This window comes from Podarcis erhardii (genome assembly GCF_964252035.2).
Source record: "Podarcis erhardii genome assembly, chromosome: Z".
Classification (NCBI taxonomy): Eukaryota; Metazoa; Chordata; class Lepidosauria; order Squamata; family Lacertidae; genus Podarcis; species Podarcis erhardii.
The window spans coordinates 47584310-47604190 of NC_138504.1; the positions used below are offsets into that span (position 1 = coordinate 47584310).

General features: G+C 46.0%; 2 protein-coding genes across 3 annotated transcripts in view; one reads left to right on the forward strand and one right to left on the reverse strand.

The window, feature by feature from the left end:
- The window catches only part of ENG (endoglin), a 53058-nt gene extending 46430 nt beyond the window's left edge, over positions 1 to 6628 (forward strand). For both annotated transcript variants that reach the window (XM_081847597.1, XM_081847598.1), the window contains exons 14-15: positions 3356 to 3451; positions 4494 to 6628. In XM_081847597.1, the coding sequence (XP_081703723.1) occupies positions 3356 to 3451; positions 4494 to 4612 (215 nt within the window). In that variant the 3' untranslated portion in view covers positions 4613 to 6628. The remainder of the gene's footprint in view (positions 1 to 3355; positions 3452 to 4493) is intronic.
- Positions 6629 to 10997: 4369 nt separating this feature from the next.
- Positions 10998 to 19881, reverse strand: part of FPGS (folylpolyglutamate synthase) — a 44249-nt gene continuing 35365 nt past the window's right edge. Inside the window, 4 exon segments of the mRNA XM_081847605.1 lie at positions 10998 to 14304; positions 16473 to 16539; positions 18403 to 18478; positions 19074 to 19224. Coding sequence (XP_081703731.1) covers positions 13868 to 14304; positions 16473 to 16539; positions 18403 to 18478; positions 19074 to 19224 — 731 coding nt within the window. The 3' untranslated portion in view covers positions 10998 to 13867.

Sequence of the window (19881 nt, forward strand, 5' to 3'; positions counted from 1 at the left end):
CGTTCAGGGAACATGTCTGAAGGTGCCGGGGCCCCCTAGCCCTGGCAATGTATTTATGCTCTCCAAAGTAGCTGGACAGTTGAAACTTTTGCGTATTCAGTTTGAATGTAGATGCTCAAGTGTTTCTGTCACAAAACTCTCTCAGGGCAGCCTCTCTCTCAGCCTGCTTTTCCTGCCCTGCTGCCCCTGACACCACTGCAGCCTTGTGGAAGTAATTTCTGCCAGTGATTTCATGACAGGGTGAAGTATGTCTCTCCTTGCTTACTGTCCTTTGTCAGGCAGAATTGATTGAATTACTGGCCTCATCCAAAAATGGATGGATTCTGGTCATCCTGCTACCTTAAATCTTCTCCTTCCTGCCTCTGTTTTGCACGTCTCCCTCAGGACGGGGAAATAACAAAGCAAGGAAAAGCTTTTGACACGAACCCAGCCCCAGTGGGGACTCACCCGGCACATCACACACGTCTGCCATGCTTTCATTAGACCCTGAGTCTCTTGCTTTGTTTGTGTATGTGCTTTTTTACAACTTTATCTAGAAGCTTTGAGTGTCAGATTGGCTTTTGAGGCAGGAGAGGAGCCTTGGCCTGGCAGTGGAGGAGGCAGCATTCACACATGAATTTTAAGCTATGGTTTGTTTGACTAGGCACCAATAATTTCACAAATGAGCTTGCTTTGTTTTCCAGCTACTCTTGCTTCATGCATCTGTAGCTTGGAAAGCATCTGGGATGAAGTAGTCCAACCATGATTAAGCAAGGGTTTTGGTTTGGACATAACAGCAAGCTATGGTTAGCATTGCCATATTTCAAAAAGTGAAATCAGGGCACAACGCTGTTGAACTTTTTTGGCAAAATCACCAAAGAAATTCACCTTTTTTGAACTATTTCTAAGGGAAATCGCCAAAAAAAATCCACTGTCAGCATAGGTTTCCAGATGTCCAGATTTCCCCACACATTTTGCCGATTTCCACCCAGACACTGCTTCTGACTACAGTATTCCGGGTATTCCAGACATATGGCAACACTAGCCATGGTTCGTAAGCCACTGATAAATCCAACTAAAGTAGATAGAGATTGGGTAGGGAAGAGGAAGAGAACAGTCGTTCTATTTATGCAGTGATATAATACCATGCATATTAAATACCATGGCTTTGTTTCCAAAGAAACAAACTTTGGTTGGTCTGCTCTACTCGAATGGATTCGAATCAAACCACACTAAATAAGCCATGGCTTAACGTTGGCTTAACCAGGTCATAATTTCTTCAGGACCTTGAACACCTACCAGACCTCTTTCCAAGGGGTCTGGCAAAGCAGCCTGAAAACAAATGATGACTAGCTCTTTAGATGAGATTTTTTAAGGCAAAATACATCTCCTTTGAAAACCATTTATAAGAAGCAAGTCATCTAGTTACACACACACACACACACACACACACACACACACACAGCAAATAGAAATATATTGCTTTTACTGAAGTGTTATTTACAGAGATGGCCATTTCATGGCAAAGTAAACAGGGTATTGTTGTTGTTTAGTCGATTAGTTGTGTCCGACTCTACGTGACCCCATGGACCAGAGCATGCCAGGCACTCCTGTCTTCCATTACCTCCTGCAGTTTGGTCAAACTCATGCTGGTAGCTTCAAGAACACTGTCCAGCCATCTTGTCCTCTGTCGTCCCCTTCTCCTTGTGCCCTCCATCTTTCCCAACATCAGGGTCTTTTCCAGGGAGTCTTCTCTTCTCATGAGGTGGCCAAAGTATTGGAGCCTCAGCTTCAGGATCTGTCCTTCCAGTGAGCACTCAGGACTGATTTCCTTAAGAATGGAGAGGTTTGATCTTCTTGCAGTCCATGGGACTCTCAAGAGTCTCCTCCAGCACCAGAATTCAAAAGCATCCATTCTTCGGCGATCAGCCTTCTTTATGGTCCAGCTCTCACTTCCATACATCACTACTGGGGAAACCATAGCATAGGGTGGCCATATGCAAAAGAGGGCAAGGCTACTGCCTCTTGGCTAGTTGTTCAGAAGAGAGAATTTCACATTTTGCCTTGGCAAACTCAGTGGCTATTTGCCATGGTTGCAAATGTTCCGTTTCCAAAGTCGGAGGCAGTGTTCCTTTGAATACCAAGTGCTGCGAAACACAAGCGGCATTTGGTTGGCCACTGTGGAAACACAATGCTGGATTAGGTGGGCCTTTGACCTGATCCAGCAGCCAAACTCTTCTTAGGTTCTTAACTTGCTAGAACTTTCTAATTGTCCTTCCCTGCAAATTTGTTTCACTGCTATGCCATTCTTTATGCAAATCTGCAATTCAGGTTGCTTCCAACATATTTAATGAACGTACATCCTGATTTGATTACATGAAGTTTGCAGGAGGTTAAAGGACATCGACAATTTGCTGAGCATACATTCTCATCTGTTTGCAGGGAAGTTATCAAGCCATTGTTTTCTCACATTTTTCTATTGCTTTCCTTGGGCAAAAAGTCCAGGACTAATTGCACAATCTGGATTTGTTCGTTTGTGATTCAGTCCCACTCACAAGATGGCAACAGCCTAGAAATAGTCTCACCTGTAACTTTTTAAAATGTTTTGCCACCTTGCATTTGGTTATGTCCTAGGGCCAAAGTTCTCAAATGTGAGCAAAATTGAACAATACATGATTATGGGTGAAATGGCAATAAAAATCTACAATGAATCAGTGGAGGGCAGGGTGGAATTAGTCTAGATTAAGAAATGCAAAACACAACTGGGTGGGATAGTTGAATTACTAAAACATTTTTTCCCCCTTAAAAAATAATATTCTGGTCAATACTTAATGTTCTGATGTTTCAAGCTTAGCAGATAATAATGGCTGGGAGGGAGAACATTTTTAATTAACACACAGTGGTGAGAAAGAGCAAGGCTACCCTTAAGCCCACTCTGGCCCACTTGACTGTTTCGATCAGTGGAATTGGTACCACTACAAGTGCCACACAATATCCTTTCAGCATTTGTAAGAACTCAATTGTGTAGCGTGGTAGCACATATACTACGGAACTCCCTGCCTCTTGAGATCAAGAAGGAGCTTTCATTGTCCTCTTTTTGGCACCTGCTAAAAACATTTTTCTTTAGACAAGGCTATCCAGATGCTTAGAAATGCTGGCATGAGTTTTAATCTGTTTTAGTATTTTAACTACTTTTTATGTTTTAATGTATCGTAAACTTTTCCTGATTTCCTGGTTTTATCTTTTTCTGAACCGCTTTGGGGTTTTTTGCGACCAAGTGGTGATATAAATTTCATGAAATAAATGAAGAAATAAGGCTGCTGCATGCATGCAATGGCAAAGCCCTAATTGTTGCTTTCCTCCTGTGCAAATCAAGGCCTGGGGATCGGAACTGTGCTGGGAATAACTTTCGGTGCCTTTTTAATCGGAGTCATGCTCACCGCAACGCTGTGGTACATCTACTCTCACACTCGTAAGTACAGGTACCTCTAAGCCACTCCAGTCTTTCTGGTCCGTATTTGGGGTTTGATTGAGGTGGGAGGCTCCCTAAAGTGAAAAGCAAGCGGCCAAAAGCATAGAAAGACAATTTGTATGTACGTGCATGATTTGAAATTAGGGGGTGAGAGCCATATGCTCAGTCAGGCCATAGATCCATCTAGATCAGTGTTGTCTGCACTGACAGGCAGCAGCTGTCTAGGGTTTTAGACAGGGGAGATTCCCATCCTTACCTGGAGATGCCAGGGGATTGAGTCTGGGATTTTCTGCCTGTAAAGCAGGTTCTCTGCCACTCAGCTACAGCTCTTCCCTTAATAAATTAAGGTTACAGTTCTCATTGTTGAGAATAAAGGTCTGGTTTAATTAAAAATATAGCTGCCTTATGCACAGTTAAACCATTGGTTTGATCTAGCTCAGGATTCGCTACACAGCAGCTGTCCTAGGTTTCTGACACGGGGCATTTCCAGCCCTCCTTGGAAATACCAGGGATTATACCTGGGCATAGCTGTCAACTTTTCCCTTTTCTTGCAAGGAGTCCTATTCGGAATAAGGGAATTTCCCTTTAAAAAAGGGAAACGTTGACAGCTACGTACCTGGGGCCTTCTGTAATCGAAACATGCTCTACCAATGAGCCATGTCAAATAACAGCTGGCCTTTATTATCTTTGCTCTCTCACATTCCTTCGCTCCTTTCCCACCATTCCTCCAAGTACAGTAACATCTTGTTGGAACCCAGAACGATTTCTTAATCTCTGTAAAAGAGCCAAGAGAAATCATGAAATGTTTGTCTTCCTTTTCAATTAGCTGGGCCAAGATCTCCCCGCCTTCTTGGGAAAAGGAGGCCTTAGACAACAAGGGGGATTAATCTCTGCATTGTGAGGGTGATGGCTGGTCTAAATAAGGAAGTGCCACCATGTGTTTTCTGTTCCCTTGTCAACCCCTAGTCAGGCCAGCTGTAGAGCATCCCTTTCACACCCCATCCCTCTTAACATGTTTCGCAACTTGGTGATTGAATTCCAGGTCCGATGGCCAAGATGCAACCAGTCTCAGCAAACCCCCCAGCCTCAGAGAGCAGCAGCACCAACCACAGCATCGGCAGCACTCAGAGCACCCCCTGTTCCACCAGCAGCATGGCATAGCGGGCCCCCAAACGAAGGACTGGGCACAACTGACTCTCGACACCTCCTTGTGGGCAGTGTCAGAACAGCAGACAAGTTGAACTCCTCTGGGTCAGGCACAGGAAAAGCCTTTATGGAAAGAGCTGAAAACAAGCAAAGAGGTTTCATGGTTTCCCCCCTCCCTATCCCAAAGCTCCTAATACTCAGGGGTGACTATTTTCAGCCAGCACTTTAAACCAACTCCTTGGACAGCCATCAAGATCTCCAAGAGAAGCAGAGCAATCACACAAGTAAAGACATCTGGCCTGTACCTCCTGCGGCGCGAGAGTAGCCAGCCTCTGGCTGCAAAGGTTGCAAGCCTATCCCAGGAGAACCAGTGTCTACCCAGAGCCATACAGTGTGAGCAAGTTGATCAGTAAACAGAATGTAGCATGCCTTTGGTTTTAGAAGCTGGTTGTTTGCTCAATACCTGTGATTAAGGGGCTGATAAATTTGGGCAAGGAAGCTGTTGGCCCATCGTCAACTTGGGGTCCAGTGGAGACACTTCTTAATAGCTTCCAAAAATAAAAGGAAAGGCAAGACAGGAACCAGTTTCTGAACAGGCTTCAGGGAGGGCTACCATTGTTGCTTAAGCTACCACCTCTGCCCATAATCTCAAATTGCATACAAGTGCAAAACTGGGAGTCTTACACATCCACAAGACTCAGTATAAGAACCTTCTGAGGGACAAGTAGAGCCAGTAAATTTGTCCCACCATCTTCTGATGAGGAAGTAGGTGGAGAGAAGAAGTTTGGACCAGAAGGGAGAGGGAGGTAGCACTGCCTTTTACCAAAACAAAGGGCAAGGAGTCCGGACCCTTTCTATTCCAAAATATAGATATAGATATAAATATAAATAATTATACATAGAATATGTTTTGTAATCATGTATACAAGGAAATAATTCTGTGTCTAATCACTTATGGATATGTTTTATGATATTAAGATGTTGGGCAATTTGTGAAAAGACTTCTGTAACATTTTGCTGAGTTGAGTGCTTGACCCAATACAGGTCAGAAATTGGAAGAAAAGCAGCCCAGTACATTTAGACTGACAGGCAGAACTGTCATTGGGATGTGCAGAGTGGGGAGGACATCAAACAGGTTTAGCTTCACCAGCACAGGAAGAAGGCTGTGGGTAGGAGGAGCTTTGCACAAATTGAACTGCAGAGTTATGGATGAACAGTTGCTGCAAGGCTGCAGTCCTAGGAACATTGGAAGCTGCTGTATACCAGGTCAGACCAGGGACAATCTAGCTCAGTCTAAAATGACAGGCAGCAGCTCTCCAGGGGTTCAGGCAGGGATCTCCCCCAGTCCTACCTGGAGATGCCGGGGTCTTTCTGCATGCAAAGCAGTTGCTCTGCCACTCAGCTGTGGGAATTTATCAGCCAGTGGAACCTGACCTCGATATCCCCCTCCCCAAATTCACATTTCCCCAAATGCAGTCCTCAAGCCCAGTAATTTGTAGAAAGAGGCATACATTAGGGTAGAAAGTCCACTAGAAAGCATATATATTACTAGGGAAAATAACCTACAGAAGTATATTCAGTTAGGGGGAAATGTTTTGCAAAAATGTGTATATTTGGAGAAATTCACACTAAAATGCTGATGGGGTTTTCGTGGCCTTTTTTATATAAAAAAAAATGCAGACATGTTGAAATGTGGATAACTGAGCTTCAGAATGGAGTTAGGGGAGGGGGAGCACAGAGAGAAAACAGAACTGTCAGATTTGCCCTGCAGGCGTGTGCTCTATTGTTAGCATGCCTCCTGGGCCACATACACCCAGGAGAGCTGCTTAGAGCACAGAAGGCAAGCCCAAGAGACATTGTGAGACCTTCTGCAGGGTGGTCAAAGGAAGCCCCTTCCTCAGCAACCCAGGCAGCATCAGGGCCAGTTATTCCACCAATGAAGGGGTCTATCTGTGTTTTGGTCTGTAAATATTTCTGTGTAGAACAAACTTGTAAGCTCAGTGATTGTATAAATATATATTACATGTTGAATTTGAGTTGTCACAGATCATCTTTATCTGCGGAGCACCTGTGCCATTAATTTGCCTAAGCCTCAAATGGAAACATTTCTAAAGATGGATAACGCCCTATAGATTTCCATGCTTTTTCACTTCACTTCGCTTTCAGTTCCTATCTGAGTTTCCCTCTCATTCAAATATCTTTTGTGTTTCCTAAAAAGCTGTCTAATATCATAGCATATATTATTGAGACTGCCCCTTTAGTGTCATGGCTAGGTCTATTACATAGCAAGTCAAAAGGTGTCAATAGTCTCAAGCCCTCACTCCTTCATTCCAGATACTTTGCAAAAGTGCATAGTTGGAACCAGTTGGAACCAGGACTATTTTATGCCTTTCATCTTTGGCACCATGGCTAGATCAACACAGCTATAAAAGACTCTCTGAAAATGCTCTGCAAAAAACAGTTGTAAAGTTCACAATTGAAAATATAATTGAGTTGTGATTTCAGCCCTACAACGCCATCTGGTGTCACAGTGTCATAACGGATTTATAATGCTGTATTTTGACTAATGTAGCTGAGTCCCAGGTCCTCTATTAAAATTGCTTTACCTTTTACAAACAGACCTCTAATTCTATAGAAAACATTTGTTTCAAGATCTACAAATTGGTTAAATATGTGTGTTTAAATAAGGGCTGATCTAGCAGAGGCAGCAGTGGTGATGGAGCCAATACTGAGTTCCAAGTCCACCAATGCCACCAATGATACTTTTAAAAATGGGTTGCCTGCGTTTTCTCGTTCCATGTGAGACAGTTCGCCTCTAGGAAATTTCCATTAAAATTATCTTTTGGTGACATGGGACCACCACATGCCTTGCAAAGATAAATTCTTTAAACTCACCATTATGTTGGAAAGGCTCTGGAGAATGAGGTTCCTATTTTCATGTTTGGTGGAGTGTACCGTGGTCCACACATTTTGCAAAAAGGTTTTTTATCTGACCTCCAAAATCACAAAACAGTCTATCCCTCCTAATTTGGCACTTGCCTTATCATCACTAGACTTGACCCCCAATTCTACTCTTAAAGCTAAATAATTAATTTCCTTTCTGTTCACAGCAACTAGACTAGTTGTTGCCCAATGACAGAAGGAAACCTCCAATATACCAATAGAAGTTTTGGTTATTAATATTTGGAGCGCTGCTCTATCAAAACGCCTCACATACCATAGATGAGTAATCAAGAGCATCTCCAAAAAGATACCTTTGACACGATCTGGCCTCCCTTTTTCTCTTTTATTGAAGAGGAACAGGATATTTTAATGCCAGCATCACTGCAGAGGTGTCTGTGGAGGGGATGTATTGATTGAAAATGTCTAGCCAACCATATCGGAAGTTGGGTTCCTAGTGAGGATATTCAGCAAATTAATGTTTAATTAAAAGTTCAAAAAAGAATAGGAACATTTCTGTCTGCCTTCCATAGTGGGTGTCCCTTAAGCCAGGGTGATCCAGGAGCCTGGATTCTGTTCTGGAAATTGTAATCAAACAGCTGGATTCTCTGGCCAGGCAAAGCCATAGCTACGGGTGAAGCCTCCAGAGGGGTGCCATTGAGACTCCCAGCCTCTGTGTGTGTGCCAAACTGGGTATTTCACCTGGGTGCAATAAGCCTAGTTTCAACCCTGGGCCAGGTTTCCTATCTCATTGCTCACTGGATGGCCTTGATCCCCGCCATTCACACACTCTCTCTCCACTTAATCATAATAATGTACCTCACAGGGCTGCCACGAGGATCAAATGGGGAGGAGAACCTTGTGTGATACCCTGAACTCTTTGGAGGAAAAGTGGGACATGCATAAGTAATATAAATAACATTTATCTGACTAGGGATGCAACAAGGCCCTGACTTCCATTCTGGCCCATGTCCATTCATGCAGCGCCGTTTCCATTCTGCCACACTTCTAACAAAAACTGTCCACTGAGGCAGAATTTTACACAATTCATTCCACCATTCCACACCACTGGTCTCAATGCAAAGGAAATATAATGCAATTGGGGGGGATGTGTCTCCATTTATGTCTCAGGAACCAAGAAGATAATGACTTTAAAAGAGAATGCGGAAAATTCGTAACTTAGGAGACCATTGTAAACAAAACCATTGTAGATGGACTTTAAAAATAACTTGTAAAGAAATGAAATATATGGATAATTTAGAGATGAAAACTGTGGAGAACGTAATGATATGTAGTCTTAGGGAAATTATTTTAAGGACTCATGCAGGGAACGGGGGGGGGGAGTCACGAGATTCATAGAATCTCATATATGATATATGGATATGTTAAAAGTGTTTTCCTCATTATTTTAAATTTGTTCTTGTAAAAACTAATTAAAAAATATTTTAAAAGAAAGAAAAAAGCTTGATTTCCATCCTGGATATGGGACAAGTAAGTAAACATTGGGAACGTCTACTTCTATGGCTGTCTGTAGAGCCTGAGAGTCTTGATCTCATGGTTATGGGCTCAAGCCCCACATTGGGCAAAAAGATTCCTGCATTGCAGGGGGTTGGACTAGATGACCCTCAAGATCCCTTCCAACACTCCAATTCTATGATTCAATTATTCTCAGACATCTTTACCTCTGACTGGCAGTCAATCTCCAGGGTCTCAGGCAGAGAATCACCTGCAACCAGGAATTCCAGACTGAACCTGGGACTTTCCAGATGTAAGACAGGCCCCCTCTCTGGAAGCAATGGGGTGATGTTATTATGCAGATGTGGTCATTGAGAACATGTATTTGCACAGACAGTGCTTCAGGTGTTTGAAGTGTATGCTCATGCTTTCATACATACTAGAAGAATCACAGCAACACCTAGTGACCATTCTAAGCTTTGCAAGTCGAAGTGCATTTAAAACCACTGGCTGTTCCAGTCCAGGAAGTGGTGGAAGGAAACAGAGCCGAGTTTTAATAAACTGAAGCAGAGCAGTTAATGGCTGCATATCTTGTGGGTTGGTTACAAGTTCATGGCTTATGTTTTTTCTCATGCAAAGTGGGTGAAACTCTAAACACAAAACCTCTTTGCAACGGTGTCTCCTTGCATCTCCTTCCCCAACTGCACAGCAGAGAGCGGGAAGGTTCAGGCTGGCTAAGTGCTGCTTTCTCAGGGCATCCTAGGGAGAACATACTAGTGAAGCTGACACCTGTAGCCAGAGACTGAATCTTCTGCTCACCAGCTGGTGACAGGAGGGTTCAATCCTGCTCAGTTTGACTGTGTATGTCTCCCTTTAGGGAACAGTCAAATGCAGCCAAAGTTCAGTGCAAAGTTCAAAAGCCCTTTTACAAACAGCCCATTGTTCTTCTCACCCAACAGCTTGTCTCCCAACAGCCCTGGATTGCTCTGCATAGGTCAACATGGGGCTCTCTCCACCGGACTCAGGTGAAGGCAGGATCCCGCCCCCTCCCCTGGAATCAGTGCAGTTCAGTTCAGGATTCAGGCTTTGGCCAGACCTAGTGCACAGCCCTAGGAAGGCTGTTTGGACTTGAGCTTGGAACATCCAGGTGAATGGCTTGGGGCCAATCAAACATGCTCACCTTAAAATACCTAACATGTACACAACCTTCAGAGCCACCAGAGTTGTAGAAGGCAGATATATATATGGGTGTGGGGGAGAGAATGATCATCTAAGGGGGCACCACAACGGGTGCTGGCTGACTGTCCCCATATTCAAATAGCCTGGATAGTCTTGACAAGAGTCTCCCTGGGTTGAAAATGCTGCTGTTCATGGCCAAGTCAGCGAATGGCAGAACAACAGCTACCCAGGACTTGGTCCTGGAGGAACATGCTGACCTGGCTTGTATTACAGAGACCTGGCTGCATGAAGCAGAGCAGGGGCATTAATGTCTCTCTTAGCCTTCCCCACCAGGGTTCTTTGTACAGCAGAAGCCAAGATCTGGAGGGGGGAAAGAGGTGGAGATGCAATTGTCTATCATGATTGCATCCCCCTGACCAGGTGTCCTCTGCCACAGCCTGCTGGGTTCAAGAATGTATCTGAAGACGGGTGGCCAGGACAGAATAGGGATCCTGTTAAGTGTAGCACCCACCCCACTGCTCAACAGTTTCCTTTCCTGAGCTAGGCAGGGTGGCCTGGGAATTAGTGCTGGAGCCCCTCTGGCTTGTTATACTGGGGGGTGGGCTTCAATATGAGGCTCCCCTGTCAGGAGTGGCTCAGGACTTCATGTCTGCCATGACAATCATGGGTCTTTCCCCAAGTAATTTCTGGCCCTGCTCATGGTACAGGGCACGCTCTGGACTTGGGTTTTGGTGACCTGATGAGTGGAGAAACTCTCTTTAGTTCCGTTGTCCTGTCAGATCTCAAGGTACTCCCAAGGGCAGAGAAACAGAAACAAACTGCAGAGTTCTAGTATGTCAGTTCTTTATTCAAAGCACCTGTTCCTGACTCGACATATGTCTGGCATAAACAACATTTTTTATTATTCCAAGACATACACACAAAGTCAGGTTTTTTTTGTTTTTATAAAGGAACAAACAAGTCAAGAATCTTGAAAAAGTTACAAGATTTAAAATGAAATCAGGGGAAAAAATCCAGTTTTAAAAGAAAAGTGTTTCTTAAGAACTATCCATTTAAGTTTCCTCCCCCTTTAGGTGGGGTTGGGGAAGAGGGGTGGAAAGCTCTCTGTGTTTGTATTGGGAAGCAGTACAATAACTAAAAAAGCAGGTGATCACTATCTGTAATGTGCTCTATGAAGGTCGAGAGATTACTGGACCACCACCTTCAGCAAGAATTCAGAACAAGATTGAATTTCGGTTAGAACTAGTTTGAGTCTTTCTAGAATGCACACAGCTAAAAGGAGGGAAGAGACTTGCTTGGTCGTAAAGTAACAAAGGATGTGAGCAGTGGGCAGATCACGCTGCTCGGGACAGATGCCCAAAACCTGCTGCTCATGGCACTGGACCCATTGTATTGGCTGAGTGGATCCCGGACAACAAGAACCACCAGGGGAAATTGCTCTAAGAACTCTGAAGTGCAGTACCATGGACAAAAGCGGCATAAATAAATCTCATGCCCAGCTCCTGCAACTCTAGCAGGTAATGCTTTCTGCTGCATATTTGGCTCCACGAGAGCAGGGATGGGGAAACAGAGGCAAGGCATGAATGTTAACATCAAAAGGTGGAGATGTTCTCCAGAAGGATCCGCTAGCAAAATTCTGGGGGATTATTGCTAGTTCTCAGGGGGTGGGGTTTACTAATTACTAATTTCTCATATAATTATGCCCATTAATTTCAACAAGTCTACTTTAAGTAGGACTAATATTGAATATAACTCGTTTGTTTCGTATCACAAGCAGAGAGTAACCATTTTGGAAGAGCCCCCACTGCCACACTGAGAAGTCTGCTTTGTGTCCCCCACCCCTTCTGCTTCTGCTACCACCCCAAGAGTTCCCCAGTGGCATATTTATTCTCTCACCCTGCAGGCAGATGTCAAAATCAAGCAGATTCCAAACAGATGTGCATAGCCATCCATCCAGCAAGGGACGGGACCTGCAGCCAGATCATAAGACTCGGGAATGCAGGAGGGGCTTAACTGAAAGGCCTCCATCGAAAGCATTCCCATGCAAGAGAAGCTAAGACACCAGGGAGAAGGTGGCAAACTTCTCTCTGACAAAGAGATACTTGGCAGCAAGCAGGTCACTGAATATTCAAGGGTGGTACAACCCGAAGATTTTCAAATATGAATCAAATATTATTATTTTTGAAGTCAAAGTCTGCATGGAGCAGTGACCCCCTCCCTGAAACTGCTTTGCACACAATAGATTCCAGTGCCTCACCCCCCAGAAAAAAAATTCTGGGCCCTTTCTTTTTTGTTTGCTGTGTGCAATTTGATGGCAGGTGGAAAGTGGTCCTCCATATGTTGCTAGACTACAAATGCCAGGATCCCTGACCCACTGGGCATGCAGGATGGAGCGGATGGAGGCTGTGAATCCAACCAGCACCAGGAGAGCCAAAAGGCCCCCACCCTGCTCCCTTTCCACTGCAATCAGAGAAAGTACAAAGACTGCAGCTGTGCCTCAGTAAATGGCTTGCAGCGTTGACAGCATAAAGCCTCTCATTTCAAACACTTTGCCCTGCTCTCCAAGAGGCGTTATTTTTAAAAGATGATGAAGAAAAAGGTTGCTCCGTCAAGTCATCAGGCAGTCATTGCTCTGCACTTTGTGACTGGGCAGCACACACACAGGAGCACAGTGGTTGCTCTCCTCCCACTCCAACCCAAAGAGACAGGCACTTGTATCTCCAGCACACCCTCTGGGAAGCCATCTCTGGCCATCTCATGATCCCCAGCCCTTTAACTGCCAACATCAACTGCATGGGTCAGGGTAGCCTCCCATATGGACCAGGATTTGGGGGTGTGATGTGCAGATGCACCTAACTCTGTACAAGTCAACCAGTTGGGCCTCACAGCCTGCTCTCCGGGGGACACTGAATGGCTTTCTCAGAAGCCAGCGGCAAGGTCAGGAGTTCCTCGCTCAAGAGGAATTGTTTAAAACCGAAAAAACCAACACAGTGTTTCAAAACCGTACCAAAATGCTGAGTTGATACCCAGTACTCCAGAAGGAGAGATGATGAGGTGGTGAAGGAAAGAGGCTAGCAGTAAGATTCTTCTCTAAAGGCACATTGCAAGAGTCATCAGTCAAAGGCTACCAGCCATGCATTTGACTTGGTCAGACCAGTAGAGATGACAACAAAGAGCCAGCAAACCAGTGAGAACTCACACTGTGCTTGGCCCAGGATGGTGGCTGGGGGGCAGGCGGGTAAGCTCTGCTTTGTAGTGGATGGGGGCTTCTGCTGCAGCAGCCACACACAAAGAAGCAAGCAGGAGGTGAGGGAAGAGAGGAAGATCTCCAAATTGGGGAGAAAGAAGAGGAATCTCCTTCTCTGGGTGGTGGGCTGGTGGCCATTTCCCCCACCTGTAGAACTTCAGTGCTGGGGTGGGGTGGGGTGAGAATTCTGGCATCTAGAATGTTGCTGGAGGAGGCATCTTCTTTGCATAGCATGTCTGACCAGGAGGATTCCATATTGTTCAGGTGTCGAGCCATGTTCCTCAGGAAAAAAAATTTAAGGAGGAATTAGAGGTTCCATGGACTCAGGAGGCAGCCCACCATCTGCATGCTGCAGTGAAATCAGTGTGAAGGCATGATCCAGCTTCCCAATGACATTTCAAGTAGGCAGCAAACCCAGGCCTCAAGAGAGGGGTGTCCAACAGCACCCTCTACTCCGAAAGAGATGGGTTGAGCAGCTTTAAGACACCGCCCACCAGGTGCAAGCTCCCCGTCACCAGGACCTGGATGGTGGCCGCTTCCTTGAGCAAGACAGCCCCGCTGCTGGCTGCGGGGTGAGGGTGGAGCCCCCGGGATGCTGGAGGCTGGAAGTGAGGGTCCCTGCCTTGGGTGATCCACTGCAAGGCCTTGGAAATGCAAGGGAAGACCAAGGAGTTGGCGTTGAGTGGGCGTGCTGAGGGTGGGAAGAAGAGCTGGGGGCCGTGCAGGGGGGCCTGTTTCAGCCACCCAGCCAGCCCTTCCACTTCTGGCGAGGCAGACAGCCAGGGGTCCGTGCCCTCTTTCGCCTCCATCAGGCGGTTCCAGTGGCTCTGGTTCTGCAGGCAACGGGTCAGGACATTCTCCAGGGTGACGTTGAAGTTCTGCTGATCTGTAAGGCCAAACACAACAACCATTTTGAAAAGAATAGAAAGAAGAGGAGGTGGAGTCACAGGGATGCCAGGGCCACTCACCTGCCCAGCCCCACACTAACGCAGCTTCGGGGCAGCCTCCCTTGGATGGTTGGCCAAAGTAGTAGAGTAGTACCTTGGTTTACTGATGCTTCAGGTTACATACGCTTCAAGTTACAGACTCCGCCAACCCAGAAATAGTACCTCGGGTTAAGAACTTTGCTTCAGGATGAGAACAGAAATCGTGCTCTGGCGGCGCGGTGGCAGCAGGAGGCCCCACTAGCTAAAGTGGTGCTTCAGGTTAAAAACAGTTTCAGGTTAAGAACAGACCTCCGGAACGAATTAAGTTCTTAACCTGAGGTACCACTGTATAGTGATTAGAGTACTGGACTAGGACCTGGGAGAGACTTGGGTTCAAATCCATACTAGGCCGTGAAGCTCCCTGTGTGCGACCTTGTGGGGCAGTCATTGCATATCAGCCTCACCTACCTCACAGGGCTGTTGTTCAGATTGAAAGCGGGTAACCATGCAGGCCACCTGGGGCTGCTTGGAGTAAAAGGTGGGGTGCAATAAATAACTAAATAAATTCTCACGTCACCTTCCCTACCTGGGCCAGCACTGACTGGTGGGCGAAACCACTTGCCTGTCAATCACCTGACTTAGCAATAGGACCTGGTGACCTTTCACCTGCACAGGGCTCTTCAAGCACCAGTGGTCAGCTGCACCTGCTTCCGGTAGGAAGCTACACCTCCACCTGTTCCTGAACTGGACGCCATATGATGTGAGGGTCTTTGACAGGTGGGCACGGCTTGGGTGAAATAGCCTTGGAAAGGCCAAGCAAGGAGGCATGGTGGGCTTCATTGGCCCTGGAGATCCCACCCCCCAACAGAAACTGAGGTGAGCTCTTATTTATGGGGAAGGGCCATAGCTCAGTGGCACAGCATGTGCACTGCATGCCACAAGGTCCCAAGTTCAGCCAACCCTGGCATGGAAGGTTCAAGTAGCTGCTCTCTCTGTCCAAGACCCTGGAGAGCTGCTGTCAAACAGAGTATGGGCTAGACAGACAAATGGCCAGCTCTAAATGCTCGTGTGTGTGTGTGTGTGTGTGTGTGTGTGTGTGTGTGTGTGTTTAGGGCAGCACAGATGGTCCCTCACCTAAATTTTATCTTCTCAGCAGCCAGCAAGTTAGGCTCAAAGATAGCAACTGGCCTAAAGAGCTTCGTGGCTGAGTAGGGTTTCGAACCCTGGTCTCAAAGCCTTTGGCATTTCTAGCCACTACAGCGCACTCTGCACGGCCAAAGGTACAGCACTCCACAAGTTGCTCTGTGGCACCTGAAACCTTTCAGCGCAGCCCCATCTTTTACCTGCCCCACACCTGGATGTCACTGCCTGTCTAAGGCAGGTGGGTGTGGCCTGGCTGGCGAAATGCAGAGGGCTGAGAGGCAGTATTTGGCCTACAGGCCGAAGGTTCACAACTGCCCTGTGGATCAGTAAGGATAGGACCCACCGCTTAGCAACACCCCTGCAGAAAACAAGGTAACCCATTTCTCTCTCAGACAGGTCACTTTTCCCATCCTAGATTTCCTAGACAGACTGATTATATTTCTATAATCCCGAAGTGGCTTACAAACAATAAATAATAACAACATGCTAGAATGTAATAGAGCATCACAAATACAGTGTAAATCATATACCATAATAAACAAGCCATCGGCAAAATCTATAAAACACTGTTAACAAAGCAACAACTAAAAAAATAAGTAAATTAAAGCAAAAGTCATATTGTATGATTCCCAAATCAATACAGCATTAAAACCCTGCACGCTTAAGCTAATGAAAACCAATGAGGGGCATTTGCAGTTATTTAAATAGGAGTGGGAGAGAGATTATAATTATAGCCAGAATTCAGAGCAAAGAAGGTCTATCTCTGGCCCTCCAGATGTCGCTGGAGTACAACTCCCATCAGCTCCTGGCCAGGGGTGATAGGAGCTGCACCTCAACATCTAGAATCATAGAGTTGGAAGGGAGCCAAGGGTCATCTAGTCCAACCCCCTGCAATGCAGGGACTAAAGGTCTCCACAACTGATCTAGCCCAACTCCATGTGGCCATATTTCATTAGCGATTTACCAACCCTGCCCTGTGACCGACCTGCATTTCCCACGGTGGACACTTCGGTGAAATTGGGGCAGAAAACGGCATAGTCAAACTGGCAAGGCTGAAAATGTAAGAGGAATAAAGATTATAAAAGCAGCCACTGCACTGATTCACACCTGTGAGGGAGAAAGCAAAAGTTGAGTCTGGCTTGGACTGTACCACAGCATGTCTTATGTCTCAGTGGACCCCAGTATATACAAAGCAGGGATAGGGAAACTGTGGCCCTCCAGGTGTTGCTGAATGCCAACCCCCAGCAGCTCCTGCTACCATGGCCAATGGTCAGAGATGGTGAAGCTGCATTCCAACAACATCTGGAGGGCTACAGGTTCCCCACCCCGAACAAACCTTTACATGTGGAAACACAGCATGTCAGGAATAAAGTTTTCTTACTTATTTATTAAATTTATTAGTCACTCTTTTCTTTTTGTTTGCCACAGCAACTCAAAGCGACTTACCATATTTTAAGCAAAAACCCAAACCCAAATGCATTAAGACCAGCATTTAAAAAAATCCTTAAAAGATCCCACCTGTGCAAAAAAGCCATAGACCTGATGAAAGATGCATGTTTTTGTCTGGCACTTAAATATATGTACTAATGGCACCAGGCAGGCCTCCATTGGAGAACATTCCATAAATGGGGAGCCACCACTGAAAAGGCTCGTTTTCATGTTGCCAACCTACAAGCAGACCTCCATATGTGCCTACAGGGGGCACATATGAAGAGAGGTGGTCTTTGAGGCATCAGGGTCCTGAGCCACATACAACTTTATAGATAAAAACCAGCACTTTTGAACTGGGCCTGGAAACTAATCAATAGCCAGTGCAGTTTGCCCAGGATCTATGTGCTCAGACCGTCTTGTCCAAGTGAGCAACCTGGATACTGAATCCTGCACCAGCTGAAGGAAAGGTTGTGAATGTAAGGGTGTAAATAATGACTGGGGGATGCGGGTGGCGCTGTGGTGTATACCACTGAGCTTTGGGCTTGCCAATTGGAAGGTTGGCGGTTCGAATCCCCGCAACGGGGTGAGCTCCCGTTGTTCGGTCCCAGCTCCTGCCAACCTAGCAGTTCGAAAGCACGTCAAAGTGGAAGTAGATCAATAGGTACCGCTCCGGCGGGAAGGCAAATGGCGTTTCTGTGCGCTGCTCTGGTTTCACCAGAAGCAGATTAGTCATGCTGGCCACATGACCTGGAAAAACTGTCTGCGGACAAATGCTGGCTCCCTCGGCCTATAGAGCAAGATGAGCGTGCAACCCCAGAGTCGTCTGCGACTGGACTTAGCTGTCAGGGGTCCTTAACCTTTAAATAATGATAGAAGCATTTCAGCTGAAACACTTGGAAGCCAGTTATGATGGAGGCTAGCCCTATGACCCTCAGGAGGAAGTTCCACACATGAGGGGGACACCTCTTATAAGGCCCTGTCTCTGGTGCAGCCTTCACCAGTCTTAATTTACAACTCCTATCAGCCCCAAAACATCTCAAGGGCACCAGCTTGGCAAAGGCTGCATTGGCATTTTCAAATCTAACTGATTGGCCAGAAAGCAAAGCCTCTAAAGCGGTAGGTCGGGTTGAGGAAACCCCATTTGTGGAATGTTTTCCTCAAGGAGTTGTGGCGGGGGGCACACACTTTATGTCCTTTTGCCCCCAGGGAAGCATATACCGCACTGTATTATTTCCCAGGCCATTCAAAGTGTCAGCAGAGGTCTTACATTTATTCTGCACATAAGTTTATGGATTTCATTTTCCCCTGCTGTTTTAATGGCTGCTGCTGATCTCTGCTTCTAAATTCTATTCCAAATCATTTAATATTACCATTATTATTATTGTAATGGTTTGATAGTTGTCCTGAAAGCCATGTTAAAGCAGAGCAAGGTACTTCCCCCCTCCCTTTTTTTAAGGGGGAGGGAAGCAAACAATAAAACTCACCAGCAGCAGCTTAAGCAGAGCGGCAGTATCACGATCGCCTGTCACGTTGAAGAGGAGCACCCGGACTTCAGAACCGCTGCAAATGCAAGGAAAGAGTCAGGTCTCATTATCTATTCACCACCACCCCAGCGCAGTGGAAGACAGACACGCACACACAGAAGACCAGAAGATCTCACAAGGTATAGGGACGGCCACCAACTTGTTTAAAAGAGGAGCAGACAAATTTATTCAGGATAAGGCTATTCTAAGCTGCCTCGGTCCTGTCGTTCAGCCCGGACACCGATATCCAGTTCCGAGGGCCTTCTGGCGGTTCCCTCATTGTGAGAAGTGAGGTTACAGGGAACCAGGCAGAGGACCTTCTCGGTAGTGGCGCCCACCCTGTGGAACACCCTCCCTTCAGATGTGAAGGAAATAAGCAGCTATCCTATCTTTAAAAGACATCTGAAGGCAGCCCTGTTTAGGAAGTTTTTAATATTTAATGCTGTACTGTTTTTAACATTTGATTGGGAGCCGCCCAGAGTGGCTGGGGAAACTCAGCCAGATGGGCAGGATTTAAATAATAAATTATTATTATTATTATTATTATTATTATTATTATTATTATTATTATTATATAACCAAGCAGTTTGAGGCTCAGAATGGAAAGCGACCCCAGCCAAACCCTCGCTTACTCTGCAGGCTTCTCCTCATTCAGGGCCGCTTTGCGAAACCAGCGGACGCAGGCCTGTATACTGCTGGTGGTGTGGGCCCCATCGATATACCAGGTCACAGGACCGTGGTGCAGCACCTGGTTCCGACCGAGCCACATGGCTTCCTGTAGCCCTGGAGAGCAAAACAGATGGAGGTGGTGGCTAAGCAGGAACAATGCCCTGTACAACAAGACCTACACAGGCCTTTGTTTTTATCTGCTGCTACGTTCACATCTTCCCCAGGAGTACACGATGAGACAGAAAAATAAATTATGGTAAAAATCCCAGCCTTTCACTCCAGAGAGTACCCAAAGCCATTTGCTACCAGTTCAATAACAAAACACTAAGTAATAAAAAAATGTATAAATTACACATCCATAAAACATTAGTAAAATATTAACAATCACAGAAATCAGGGTGCTAAAAATCAGGGCATTAATAGTCTGGGAATGTACTAGTGAATAGATATGTTTCCAACAGAGGCTGGAAGCACTGAAGTTTGTGGCACATGAGCGCTCCTGAGAGGAAGCTGTTTCATAGCAAAGGTGCGGAGTCTTTGCCACCTCAGCCTGGTTTGGTCCATGTCAGCTGAGCCACGCTCAGTTCCCCTACACCCAACAGAATAGTTGACATCAAGTGTGGGGCACATAAAATCATTTAAAACATCTGTGTCTGTGTGTGGATAACCTGTGGTCCTTCAGATATTGTTGAACTACAACAGCCATCATCCCTGAGCATTGGCCATACTGGTTGGGCCAGGTGAGAGTGGGAATCCAACAACATCTGGAGG